Raw genomic sequence first — 13,988 nt, forward strand, 5'->3', positions numbered from 1 at the left:
CCCCCCATCACCTAACACTCTGCCTCTGGGGTGTTTTCATGCCACCTAACTTCAGAAGCTACAAGGCCATGCCCTTCTTGGAGCTGAGCGCTTGTTAATAGGGGGGATAAAAAGAGGTTTGGGGTATGGCTCCCTTTGCTCTGGCTGATGTGAACTGCATATCCAAAACTCCTCCCTCCAGACCTCGCAGGTGGGCCAGCACCCTGAGGAGAGCTGCTTTCCGTCAGAGAGAGCAAATCTTCGTCCAACCCCGCAGCATTTCACAGGACCATGTTTTTGCCTTGCAGATGGCTCATATGAGAAGTCCACAGAAGAGGAACCCCTGCAGTTAAACAGAGGTGTTGTACGTGATGTTTGCATTTTAGAATTCAGATCATTGCTTCTAGCACAGTCCCATTAAACAGCTCAAAGATAGTTATTTGCCCTCGGCCGCGGTCTCCTACAAAGAAATGACCCACAGCAGCTCTAGGAGGGCAGTAGGTTGCTTGGACATCAAAACCAGAGTCACCTGCTTTGCAGATGAATTGTGTCTTGAAATTGACTCTAGGTGAGGGCTATCAGCATAGGCCGGGACGTCAGACCACCAGGGAAAAGACTCTTATCCTCTTCCTCTGAAGCATCTCTGATGTCTTTGGAAGAGCATAACACCTGCAGGAACTGGAAATCTTGGGCGCTTCTCCTCCTGGTTGGACAACCTGGCTGAGGTTGGCCAGTAGGTTAAAACAGCTGAGGAACTCAGAGGTGACCGACAGCTAGGCATGACCCTTAGCCGTAGAGTGCATGGCCCAAATCTCTCCTGGGGGGGCTTTTGCTTCAGGAGATGGTGTCTCCTCTCCACCTGGGGCTCAAAATTGTCCTGCCTCCAGTTGTAACTCCCACAGAGCAGCCAGCTCTGGAGCTGGCCACCAGAGTGCTTTCCCCAGGCTGTTTGTATCGGCAGCCCCAGCAAGGAAAAAGTGACTCCCTGGCTGCCGAGGGTTCATTCACGGTGACATTTCAGAGCCGGGCAGCCTATGCCAGGTCTGTGGGATTAGGTCACTTACAGCTCCTGGCCCTGCCCTTTTCCATACTGCTGGGTGAAATGCCAGCATCACACCTCCACCACCTATAAAACCTCCAAAATAGACACAAGGGGACCCTTTGTACTGCGTGTCTTGTCCCAGCAGTTTGCTCTTGGAAGCCCGGGATGTTCCTGGGATTTCAGTCCTGCTGGATGGCAGCCCTACACCAACCCTCCTGGTGCCCGCCAGGTGAGAGGGCAGGATGTGGCCCATCTTTGGACAAGTCGTCCAAGGTCTCGATCCTTGGACAGGATCAGGACCCCTGATGCTCTTTAGGTCACACGGATGCCAGACCTCACTTTCCTGGTGGACATCTAGCAAAGACCAGCCCATTTCCCTGCCTGTGTTAGTGATGTAGGACCTCACGTGCTTCTCTGAGGGCATGGGGTTGAGTGTGGGAAGAGAAGGGTGCTGCCCCAACGAGGGTGACCCACATGCAGCATAGGCAGGACACCAGTGTGGGGCATTGACACAAACTGCTCAGCACCTTTTAGGCACCGGCAGGCATCAAGATGGCTCCTGGGTCATTACTCATCCCTGTGGTCTTTGGGTTTTCCGCTTCTGTTGGAGAGTGTGCAGGGCCTTGCCCAGTGTGCTCTGGAGTGAGAACAATCCAAGCGCCTGGGTCTCAGTCCCCTTCTTTTTTCTGACTGCTCACAGAGGCACTCGCAAGACCAGTGCTTGGGGGATGCGATGGGCAGGAAGTCACCCGGAGCCACCGTGTCCACTGTTCTCAGTTCTTCCCTGGAATTCATTCCCAGGAGCTTCAAACCCAAGGGAGGAGGTGGCACGACTGTGAAGATTGTCTTGAAAGAGAAGCACAAGAAAGGTAAGGGATGGAGGGGCCAGGTAGTCTGTATGTGGCCTAAGGTGACTTTTCCAGGACTTTGAATTCTCCAGGGAATCTGTTTCAGCAGTAGGTTTCCACCACCAAGTCCTACTTCTCACTCCTCCACTGCCAGCCTCATCCAGCTATTTCAGCCCTTGTGGCCCACAGCCTCTGGAGTGCATAAATCTACCACTTTCCAAAGAGGATTGGAAGAAGATTGGTCCTGGGGATGTTTTGGAGAGCTGGGACCTGGGAAGGGAGGTCCTCAGCTGGAAGACTCCACGTGGTCCTTCCCGGACAGTGCCACAGAGGGACCAGACTTTCCTCCTTGCATCTACCTACCATGTGCTGGGTCTGTCCCAGTGCTGTGGTCTTCCTCCTGCAGGAGGAAGTAGGAAAGTGAGATGAGGAGGCAACTCCATGGAGCCAAGGGGGGAAAGACAGGTTCCTTCTCCTCTTGGGGGCTCTACCACCGCTGTGTCTCCAGAAGGGCTTTTCCCAGTTCTTGGAGATGAAGTCCTGGAGGAAATCTTGGGACCTCCAAAAATTTTCGTGGAGGAGTCAGCAGGTGGCACTCTTCACTGTGCTTCATGCCTGCGACAGCCTCGGAGGGACCCTGGGCTTGCAGAGGCTTGGAGGCAGGTGAGGTCCTGCCCACACTTACCACTCACCGCACCAGGGCGGTTGCCCCCCGCAGCCACCATCTTCTGCAGCCTGGTCCCCCTGCCCCATGGCACCTCCTGGCTGGGGTGGCTGCAACATCCCAGCGTCCACTGCTGCCAGATGTGCTGCCAGAGGACCATGCTCCTCAAGACAGCAGGGCCACCTGCTTCTAAGGTGGTGAAATGCGTTGAGCTCCACCAGGCTTTGGGTGTACAAAGAGGAGGAGGATTTATTTCCACCAGCAACCCTTTTCTCTCTCTCCTCCAGCCTGTGTTTACAACGGGAAGACCTACTCCCACGGGGAAGTGTGGCACCCCGTCTTCCGGCTCTACGGCCTCCTGCCCTGCATCCTCTGCACTTGCAGGGACGGTGTCCAGGACTGCCAGAAGATCACGTGCCCCAAGGAGTATCCATGTGACTATCCAGAGAAAGTAGATGGGAAATGCTGTAAAATATGTCCAGGTAGGTGGGATCCCACCTGCTCCTGCAGCTGCCTTCCAGTTCCTTCCTTTAGCCTTGGTTTAAAGCCCCAGGCAGACAGATGTGTAGGAGTTCGCATTGCTGGTGACATGGAATGACACCGGGTGAGTTCAGCAGGGCAAGCACTGATGTAAGGGTGGGCCTGTCTCCGAGGGCAGCAGGAATGACCCAACAGTGAGGAAGATGCACTGATCCCAAAAAGTTGCATCTGGTGGGTGGGTGTAGAGTCTGGAGAAAGATGCCCAAGGAGGAACATGCTAAAAGTCTTCAGACAGACAGAAGATGCTTTCTGGAGAAAGGGCATGGTCTGTTCTCCAGACCTCCAGCTGGGACAAGAAGTCACGGGGTTAAATTGTGGCAGCTGAAATGTAAGTTTGAAATCAGGGCACTTTCCAGGTGCAGGGTTATCCGTGGCGATCATGGTTTGAATTTGAGTTGACGTCCCTCTCCCTGGAAGTGGAGGGTTAGGCCCACAACTACTGGGGCGGGCAGGGTAGACCTGGGCTGGTGCTAGGGCTGGGACATAGTGGAGAGGACCTCTTTTTCACATGCTCACTGGGGTTTGGGTCTCTCATCTGCTTCTTGGTCTTTGGAAAGCTGTTTACCTTAAACCACAGACCACGCACTGCTTCCCTAGAGAGACTAAAGATGCCTGAGTGTCTTTGAGCCTGATGTGCAGATGCAGCAGTTTCTGGGTGATCTCCTCTGATGTGCATCTTCAAGGTGGTCTTGTGGAGGGGTCTTACCAGGGAGAGCAAGCAAGGGGCATTGCCACATTTAAGAATGGGGCAAACAGGCTGCAAAATAATTTCAGCTGGGATTTTTAAGGTTTTCCACCTCCGAGCAGTGAAGTTCTGGAATGGCCTCCTCGGGGGAGTGAAGGGCAGAAGCTCAGCTTGCTTTAATAAGGTTTCTGATATGTTTATGAGCAGGATTTATGACGTGGTGCCTGGTGGGAATGGGATGTGATGACTGAGCACAGCCCTTCCAGTCTTGCCTTCCTATTATAGTGGGTCTTTCTGGTTTAAAGTCTACAACTTTCTCTGCTGGGATCTCTTGTCTGCTGTTCCGTCTTCATTTATTTCCAGTTAAACACTCTGACCCAGCCAAAATTATTTTCTTCTGGCTTTCCAGTATTCATAGATAGCAATCACACACACACACACACACACACACATCGTTCAGCCAAGTTCCATGCTTGTCCTTTGCTTCACTGCACAGAGGTTTTGCCCATTTTCTTTCCCAGGCAGTCTCCGTGACTGTCCTCCTCTTCTTTGTACCCGGTAGCTTGGAGAGAAATGCCGAGTGATTTCTGTTTGCAAAAGGGATCCCAGTCGAAGGGGAATCGCTGTGATGCAATGGTTGGATGGGGAGACCATGGTGGCCGCTGGGTGCAGAGCCGGTGGCCGGGACCCCTGGCTCCCTCCTCCTCCTCCCCGACGCTGTTGGCCATTGAGTGGCTCCAGCGCGAAGCTCCGAGGTTGTTAAATACCTGTTGTACCTGCGAGGAAGTGTGGTTCCTCCCCTGTCGTGAAAGTGGGGCTTCCTCACTCGATGCAAAGAGCAGCCCTGGAGTGGGTGAAGTTTAGTGGTCTGGGACAGAGGTTTTCCTGGGCCCTGCGATGGCAGGCATGAGGGGGGTGGGCTGTGGTTGTCCCCCTTTGCGTGACACCAAGCCTGCAGAGCTGAACGCTTGTCTTCCCATTCCTGAAAAAGCTCTGCTTTGCATCCTTTTAAATTGGGATTTCCATCCCCACTCTGAGAAGAGTAGCCCAGGACCGCCCAGAAAGCACGAGCAAGAGCAGAATCAGGCCTAAAATAACTGTCCTACTAAAATAAACCCCACGTGTCTATTTATAGCCAAACTTTCGAGTAGTGTAAAAAGCTTCAGCATCCAAAATGACTGGGAGAACAAGGCTAAATTCAGCAGAGCTGGGCTCCTCTGCGTTCCAAGGACCACAACCAAAGGCAATAAATCTCCTTCCAAAACCATGGGGGATTCTTAATTACTCCAGATACATTAAAAAAACGTAAAAATTAGTGGTTCTCCTTTACCAAGGATGTTGAAAACGTCACATAGCGTCCCACCGGTGGGTGGCCCTGGTGTGGGTCTCCCCACCATTGCACCCCGTGTGGGGAGGGGGCTGATGCCGGGGCTGAGCCCACCCGTGGGGCTGAGCCGGGCGTGCTGCCCAGACAGCCCAGCCACAGCGCTGGCTCCTGTGCTGCGGGCTCATCCCTTCACTTCGCTGACGTTGCTCCTCCGCGACGGCAGCGGGAGCAAGACGGGAAGCAGGGAGTCCACCCACAGCTTTGTGGTGATGATGGCACCAAGCTCTCTGCAGTGGGTGGGGGGGATCCAGGTAGAGAAAATCCCCCTTCCCCATCCCTGCGGGCACAGAGGCTGCCAGAGTCAAGAGAAATGGAAAATACAGGGATGAGCAGGCCCACAGATCCTTTACCAGCATCGCCCTTTGCAGCTCATCTTGGCACTGGGGATCGGACCCTGGGAGCCAAGGACCCATGCAGTGATGCAGCTGTGCCACATGGCATCAAACCCAGTGAGATGCCCTTCCCTTGACTTGGGTGCTGAGATGGCTCCACCAAGCTCCTTCCTGCTCCTATTTAGTGAACTCTGTCCTTGTTTTTGCCCAGAAACAAGAGTCAAACCCACTGATGAAATAGTCACCACCCGGTGTGGCAAGAACCCCAACCGCATCCTGGTGTACATGTTTGTGCCGCCGAGCTCAGAGACCTCCAAGGAGATCCTCAGGACGATCGCAATCGAGAAGGAGCCCGCCGAAGAGGTGGAAATCTACAACTGGAAGCTGATTAAAGGTGAGTAACAAAACCAGCCAGCAATGGAGGAGGTATGTGTGGAAACCTGGTGCTTTCCAAGCTTTGTTCAATTTTTCAGGCTTTTCTAGTAGTGCTCCAGACCTTGTTGGGTGAGTCAAGACCTGCTGACAGCAGGCTGGCTTTTGTGACTCCCCCCTTTCACGCTCTTTTGCTGCAGTTGCACACAGACCAGGGGCTGGAAACCACTTTTGGCCCCAGCATACCCCACCACAAGCTGCAACACCATCCAGAGGCACAGCACGTGGGCAAACAAGGCAAGAACTATGGAGCTGCTCCTCCAAACCTGCCTGCTTTCATGCCAAATGCACACGGAAAACAAACAAACAAAAATGTTCTGGTCACTCTATATTTTTGCTTTTGCTCTTTTTTTTACTGTGGTCCACCCGCTACTGGGAGCAAAGCTTGCAGAGCTGCTGCAAAGGTGCACACAGAGGGGATGAGTTGTTCCCCAGCCCATTTTTTTGGACAGATGGGTTTGGATGCTCCTGTTGGTGTGTCCTCCAGAGGTTGAAGCATGGCAAAGACACTGGCAAAATTACTCCAATCTCTTGCTCTCTCTCCATACCTTTAGCTTTGCAACACTCTTATGGACCAGAGGTGCTTACCTCTACTAGGGACACTTGACCCAGTAGATAGCCGTGTTGTGTTTCTCTTGGGACCAGGAAAGCATCACAGTGCCCCAACTCCAAGTCTCTGTTGGACATACTCTATCCCTTGCAAAAACTTGTGCCTTGAGCACTTGAGGTTGGTCGTACCCTACCGAGGGATACAGCAACCCTCTGCCCGTGTCTTCTGGACACGTGTAGGCAGATATTCTGGTCTCTTGGGTACATTCATGTCTCACCTCACTCCCTAAGGAGACCTCAGCCCCCCCTGTGACCGGCTCTTCCCAGCTGCCAAGGGTGGGCACATGTGGATGGTAGCTGGAGAAATTAACTCTAGAGATGGAGCCCTGGCTGCCACCATGTTTCCATCCTCCCCCTGCCATCCTCCATCCTCTGCGGTGCCCCTCTCCCCGTCCTCCCCCCTGCCTCAGCAAAGCCTCCTTCACAATGGCACCTTGTAGCTGGAGGACAGCTCTGAGCCTGCACTGTCTGGGCCCCGCTGTTTCCTCGCTCCTTGGCAGAGGTCGCCACCCAAACCTTCTTGCCATGTTCTGAGGCCAAAAGCTTCACGTCTGCACGGAGCTCCTGAGCCCTGCCAGCCAAGGACAGGGGAGGCCCTTGTCCCCGAGGCCAACACAGCTCTTTTGCTTGGCAGAGCAAAGTGTTACTATTGGGAAAGAGCATGAGCTCAGTCACATATGGATTCCACCTCTCCATGGTCCATCACTCTACCAACAGAGCAGCATGTGTGGAGAAAAGAGGCTGCAAGTCACGCCTGGAGCCTGTCCATCTGCCTTTGTATGGGCTTATGATACCTACGTGGCCTCATCTATTTCTGTGCCGGGACAGTTTCCTCCACGAGGCAGGAGTTGAGAGGAGAAACCGGCGCCGACACCCAGCTGAAAGCTTTACCCAGCTTGCTCGTGGTGCACAACCAGCCCCCAGATGAGTTTCAGTGCAGGCTTCCCTGTGTTTTGAGGGGTCTGCACACCTCAGGAGTTTTGAGAAGTGACTTTCCAATGTTTTTAGAGCAGGAATTATCATGGGGAGTGAGGGCACCAAAGGAACAGGCAGGATCAGAAAGGGACCGGCACAGTTTGGAGGCTCTGTCATTGACTCCTTCACCCTGCCTCACCGGGAGCCTGGGCTGTATTGGAGGCACGGTCCTGGGACCTTCATTGGTCGCCAGTGTTTGATCATGCTTGTACATCCTCACACCTGGGCTAGAAAAGACCTGTGCAGTCTGGACCAGCCATCCCCATGTCTTCTGGCATTTACTTGAAGATCTCCTGCCACAGAGACTCTACGGCCCATCTAATCTCTTCCAGAGCCACAAACCCCTTCCTAAGGGAAGACTTGTCCCAGCGTGCAACCTCCCAGCAGCTCAAGCTCATGCCTACGTGTCCTCTCCACTGTGGGTTTGAAGAGCAGACTCCTTTCCTCTGAAGATGCCATCAGCTCCCACCTCTGTCCTCTCCTAGACAGCCGAAGCAGTTACTTTCAGTCTTTCCTTGGTGTTAGACATTTCTGGTCCTTCTCATAGCTCTGCTCTGGACTCTCTCTGTGTCTTTCTTGAAATGAAGAGCCCAAAACAGCGTGTGGGGCTCCAGCTAAAATTGATGTCCCGCTGGGGTGGGTCTCATACACCCACGTATACCCATAGTCCCATCCCCATCCACTCACCAAGGTTTTGTTCTGCAGATGACTTAACAAGTCCTGAGACCAGTCTCTTGAACCAGACTTGCTTTAAAGTGTCATGTTGGTTCCCCCCATCGTCAGCAGAGAGAAGCAGTTCTGTGTCCTCTGCACCCATTTTAGGATAGGCAGAATGGCACTGCAGAAGACCCTGGCTCTCCCTTGTCTCCCCAAAATTAGGAAAGATGAATTTTCTCCCTTGGAGGTGGGACTGGTCCTTAATTCTTTCCTTGTGCTCTACTGGACTCTGCTTGTTTTTTGGTCCTGAGGCAGTGCTGAAAGCATAGAATCATAGAATCACAGAGTGGTCTGGGTTGGAAGGGACCTGGGACCTTCAAGACCAGCCAGTCCCACCCCCCTGCCATGGGCAGGGCCCCCTCCCCCCAGCCCAGGCTGCTCCCAGCCCCGTCCAGCCTGGCCTTGAGCCCTGCCAGGGATGGGGCACCCACAGCTGCTCTGGGCAGCCTGGGCCAGCGCCTCGCCACCTCATTGTAAAAAAATTCTTCCTTCTATCTAGTTCGAATCCCCCCTCTTTTAGTTCAAAACCACCTCCCCTTGCCCTGTAGTTAGAGACACTATATAAAAAGTCTGTCCCCAGCTTTCTTATAAGCTGCTTCTAAAGCACCAAGAATCACAGAATCATTTAGGTTGGAAAAGACCTTGAAGATCAAGTTCAACCATTAACCCGGGACTGCCAAGGCCACCACTAAACCATGCCTCTATGTGCCACATCTGCATGTTTTTTTGAACACTTCTAGGGACGGTGACTCCACCACATCCCTGGGCAGCCTGTTCCCACGCTGGACAACCCTGTCAGTGGAGAGATTTTTCCTAATACCTAATCTAAACCTCCCCTGAAAAGAAAGGTGTTAAGTGCCCAACGGCTCCATGACCTCCCTCCATCTCATCCTAAACTTTGCAAAGAGTGATCCTGTCTGTTGGACGGTATCTGCTCGCCGGGAAATGGCATCACCCTTCGCCAGCTCTATCCCGCGATGCCTCTTTGGCGGACGGCAGGCGCAGTGGGCTATTCTTATCTACGCCACCTCGAGCTCTCCTTGTGCGTGCTGGAGCATCGTCTGCATTCCTCCACTGCTCCCCCGTGCCTGGCATCTGTCAGAAATGACCGTCCACGGGACCAAAGGTCTCAGCCAGCTCTCCGAGGGCTCTTGGGTGAGCATTATCTAGGTCGGTTGATTAAAAGATGTTTATCTCTTGTAGCCCTTGTTTAAAATATCCTCTTGGTTACTAATGTACTGGAAAGTGCTTCATCAGCCATGGGGACTATAAGCACACTCTCCTGCTCCTTTCTAAGTATAGACCAGAAGGATTTATTGAACACTTGTGCCTTTCTTGCGTCATTAACAGTTTTATTATCTCCATCCAGTATCTTCTTTTGTTACTGGTAGGACTTCTTCTCCTGACCCACTTAAAAGACTTATTAATAGTCCAAATATCCACATATTTCTCCGGATGTCTTTGACTTCCTGTATTAATTTTCCACAGTCCATCACATCTCATTTATACGGATTGCTAGTCGGTTCCCTTTCCTTACATACTCTTTTTATGTGTAATTGCTGCTGGGAATTGGGGAACATCTCTTAACCAAATAAGGGGGACCACGTTGCCTCTCACATCTGCTGGCAGCGAGAGGCTGGAGGCACGGGGAGCCTGGGCGAGAGGTAGGGAAGGATGTGCCAGGCATACCTGCCTGGTTTGTCACGCTTCGCAGGCGAATATGAATATCGTAACCCCTAATCCCACAGAAAGGTCACTTCCATTGCTAAATGCAGGTTCTGGTTTTCTTGGGTCAAACATCTGAGTCAGGCACCTCCGCTAACGGGACGGTGTTGGCACAGGCAGAAATATCAACCTCTGCTGAGGTCATTTGGGTTTTTTTTCTGTCCTGGAGGAGTTTCAGGGCTGGGGGCAGAGAGATGGAAAACTTTGGTCCCCAGCTGCTTCCAGGAAAGGAAAACATCCGAGGATGGAGAGGTCTCTGCAGTTGGGGAAGATAGGTGGTCCAGAGTGGGCAGAGAGGACAGGGATCCCAGGTTCCCGCTGGTCTCACCTTTATTTCTCTTACAGTTTTAGGGGAGATCAGACCTCCTCCAGTGCGAGATGCTTTTCAGAGCAACAAATTCTTATTGCTTTCACCTGCTTTGCAGCGTTGTCCCTGCTGCGTTCTGATTTAACGAGGAGTTACTGTTTTCAAATGAGAACTCTCCTGGTCTTCGGCCAGCCCTGGCTTCACTCCCAACCTCCCAGCAGGCTTCGGCAGCAGGTCCTGCACCAAACCAGGACCCCTAGGCATCCCGTGCAGGCAGCATCCCTTTTGCATCTCAGGAGGGGACAGAGTGGTGTGCATCCAAACCTATCTGAGCCTTAAACTGAGTGTTGCGGAGCCTGATGCTCTGTGTTTCCCTCTGCAGGAATATTTCATCTGATACAGACCAAGAAGATCAGCAAACAAGAATTCAAGCAAGAAGCACAGAACTTCAGACTGATCACCAGGACGAATGAAGGTAGGGACAGAGAAATCCCGTTTCCCCACTCCTTCAGCAGACCCTGCCCCAAACAACCCCTGTGTTTTGCTGCTGTGCTCTGGCCGTTCTGCAAAGGCTGCGTAAATCCTGGCATGGTGTGGGGAGCTGAACCGTTGGGAGAAGGCTTGTGCAAACAGAGCCGGCTTGGGGCTGACCTCTCTTCACACGCATATGCAACACTCCTGGTTAGCAGTCACATTTTCACTTTATGGTATCAGAAAGGGCAGCCAGCTTTCTAAAAGTGGATGCACGCTTGTGAAATCCAAAGGCTTTGTCTCTCCAAAGCCTGTAAAACTGTTTGATTTTTATATCTAATCCATCTGGTGTTACGGGGGGAAGAAAAAAAACAGTGATGCAAGGGATTTGAAAAAAATAAACTCTTGAAATATTTTTAAAAATCATTTTTAATGTTCTTGGATGTGCGTAAATGTTACAAAATGCAGGAATGCCAGTGCACATGCCGAGAGTGCCTGTGCGGAGCAAAACTGCCGTGCTATTTCCTGCTGGCTGCCTCTTTGCCTGGGCTGGGTTAGAGTTTAATGGGTTAGGTTCGGATCAGAGCCATTCCCATATTGTCCAGCACCCACAGGTCATCGGGTCAGCCGGCAGCGGCGCTGCTGCCCAGTGCATACCAGCACACCCAGTGCCCCAGCAAGGGTGGAGATTTGTTTTCACCTCCAGTCCGTTTGACACAACATCTCTTGACCAAACTCTGGGCGATTTTCAAGTCCCTGCTGCCAGGTTGGGCTTTGCACCCCAACGGGGTCTCTGGCACGTGCCCCCTTCTTCTTGCCTCAGTTTCCCCTGACAAATAAACCTGTTGTGAAACCATCTCTCTGCCATTGCTGCAAGTTCTAGGGAAGCATTGGCCGGTGATTTCTTCACAACAGGAGGTTAATTCAGCTGGAAAATATGCCCCCCCTGGGGATGACGACATTAGGGTTGCATAATCCTTGCTGGGATTACAGGGGAAGCGACCACCTAGAGGGAAAGCACCTCCAGCCACCACCTCCTGCACGTAGGGGCTTGCTGATGCTTGGGAGGAGCAAGGAGAGGGATTAGGACACTTTGTGCTAATTCTGGGGGTCTTTCCCAGCTCCCACTGATGCAGTTGCTTTGCAGGGAGTCTGCAGCTCACCGGTGGGGCTGTCAGGGGGTCTAGGCGGGGGTTTCTTCTCCTTCTGCAGCAGGATCTTCCCTTCCTTCAGGTGGTTCCAAAGCTCTGCATGAAGAGCCGAGGCTGAGGCAGCAGCAGGAAAAAATGTACACGTGGGGGTTTTGAGCAACCCACCCCAAAGAAATGGGGTGACAGAAGGGAGGAGAGAAGCATACCTGCCCATGGCCCACGAAACGTGGATTTTGGCTTTCTGATTATGAGTCAGAGGGCAAGCAAAAGGCTTTTAAGAGCGTGTAGGTGGTTTCCAGGGAAAGCATTGGAAGTGCCATTGGCTGTGCTGTTAATTGCGTTGCAGGAGGTATATAGGGCCCCTCTTGACCTCAAATACCATTTTAATGGGAAGATGGAAAAGCCTAGGACTGGATTGTGGGACTGCTGATGAACTGCTCTGGCCACGGCCAGCGTTGTGGGTGGACCTCTCTCCCCACCTCTCTCCCAGCCTGGTCCTTGTGGGTACTCCAGCGTGGAGGGTGCTACACAAGGGGTAAATTGTGTTTTTTCCTGCTCCAGGGGTTGTTGCTAATGAGTGTCCATCTCTGCTCATCCAGGTCACTGGAACATCTTCCGAGCCCAGACGTCAGAGCTGAGGATGACAGAGAGCCCAGAGAAAGAAACAAAGAACTTGTAAAGAAAAAAACCTTTAACCTAGCTATTATCTAAACACACACACACACACACACACATACACATATATATGAGAAACAAAGTTGCATTATTAAATAGACTGGCACAGCAATAAAAGGATACACTAGTGTAAATTACAAAAACTCCAGCAAACCAACCAAACTGCACCACGTTGAAGCCACAGCGGTGGAGGTGCCTCTCTCCAGCCGGAGAGCGCAAGAGGCGGCCGGCAGCTCCTGCTGCGGGAGGCGCCGGGTGTGCAGAGGGAGGAGGGGGAGATGGCGGAGACCTGAGACCTGGTGCGGTGTGAGGAGGTGGGATACATCCCTGACACGCCAGTGTTTCTGAAGAGCATCAGGAGCTAGTAATAAAGCAGAACGTGCCCGTGCTTTTTACCAACCGTCGGCATAAAGATGACCTGCAAAGAAAGAAAAACCATCCTTATTTCTTTCCTTGGAGCCCCTGTGATCTGCCAAGGGTTTCTCCGGCCGAATACCCTCCAAAGGGTATTTCTTGGAAAATCTTGGGTCTCTTCTCCTCTGTGTCAGCTGGGAGGATTCTTTTCCCTTCTTTGCAGGTCACTTGAAGATGCAGTTTTGGGGGGGACCCACTTGTTGACTTGTTGAGGCCTGAGACCTCAAACGCTGCACTAAGGTCTCTACTAAGCATGTTATTATGCTATATATTTATATATATCCTACATAATATCTACTGAGCTGTATTCACAGGAGGGGCATCTCCCAAAGGGCGAACAGGACCATTTCTGCAGCGTGGGGAGGAGGGTGTGCAGCAGCATTGCCCTCCCCCTGTCTGGAAACAGCTTTGGGGGATTTTCAGGTTGTTTTGGTACATGTATTTATCCCTGGTTTCTTGTTTTATTCTGTTTTGATAAATCTATTTATTTGGAGATCCAGATCTGTCTGATAAATCTGATTAAAGCGTCTTCTTGATTCAGCCTCCTGTGTTGGCTCTCCTTGCCCCATAGGGTCCATGTTACAACCCGGGGGGTCCAGTGGGACCAATCCAGGGTTGGGATGCGGGACCAAGGCATGCAGAGAACATCCCACGGATGCTTCGCTCATCATCAGGGGATCATCCCTCCCCACTTGCTTATGGTCTGCAGCTGGTTTGGGGCTGAAAACAGAGCTTGGGGCTGGCAGTGGGCACAGGGCTCAGGTGAAGGCTGGGGGCAAACCCAGGCCAGGAAATCAGAGGTCCTGGCAAGCTGGATGGGTGCCCAAGCAAGCTGCTAAGTGGGTGCAGGTGCTCTCTCTTGGACAGGCAGCTGCTCACATGGGGCTATAAAAGGATCAATGCGTGTAGCTCCCACCCTGGGGACAGCCATGCCTTCCCCTTCTCTCTTTTTATGCCCCAGAAAAATGGGGGGGGGGGGGGGGGGGTGCCACGTAATGTGGATGGAAACCAGGTCCATGCATGGCCGAAGGAGGG

The 13,988-nt window shown here is 52.4% G+C and overlaps 1 protein-coding gene across 1 annotated transcript in view; it reads left to right on the forward strand.

Moving 5' to 3' along the window:
- CHRDL2 (chordin like 2) overlaps positions 1-13,531 on the forward strand; it is a 28,209-nt gene extending 14,678 nt beyond the window's left edge. The window contains exons 6-11 of the mRNA XM_080376103.1: positions 288-343; positions 1,722-1,890; positions 2,821-3,015; positions 5,689-5,871; positions 10,625-10,717; positions 12,464-13,531. Of these exons, the coding sequence (XP_080232229.1) occupies positions 288-343; positions 1,722-1,890; positions 2,821-3,015; positions 5,689-5,871; positions 10,625-10,717; positions 12,464-12,543 (776 nt within the window). The 3' untranslated portion in view covers positions 12,544-13,531. The remainder of the gene's footprint in view (positions 1-287; positions 344-1,721; positions 1,891-2,820; positions 3,016-5,688; positions 5,872-10,624; positions 10,718-12,463) is intronic.
- The last annotated feature ends 457 nt before the right edge of the window (positions 13,532-13,988 follow it).

This window comes from Falco punctatus (genome assembly GCF_963210335.1).
Source record: "Falco punctatus genome assembly, chromosome: 2".
NCBI lineage: Eukaryota > Metazoa > Chordata > Aves > Falconiformes > Falconidae > Falco > Falco punctatus.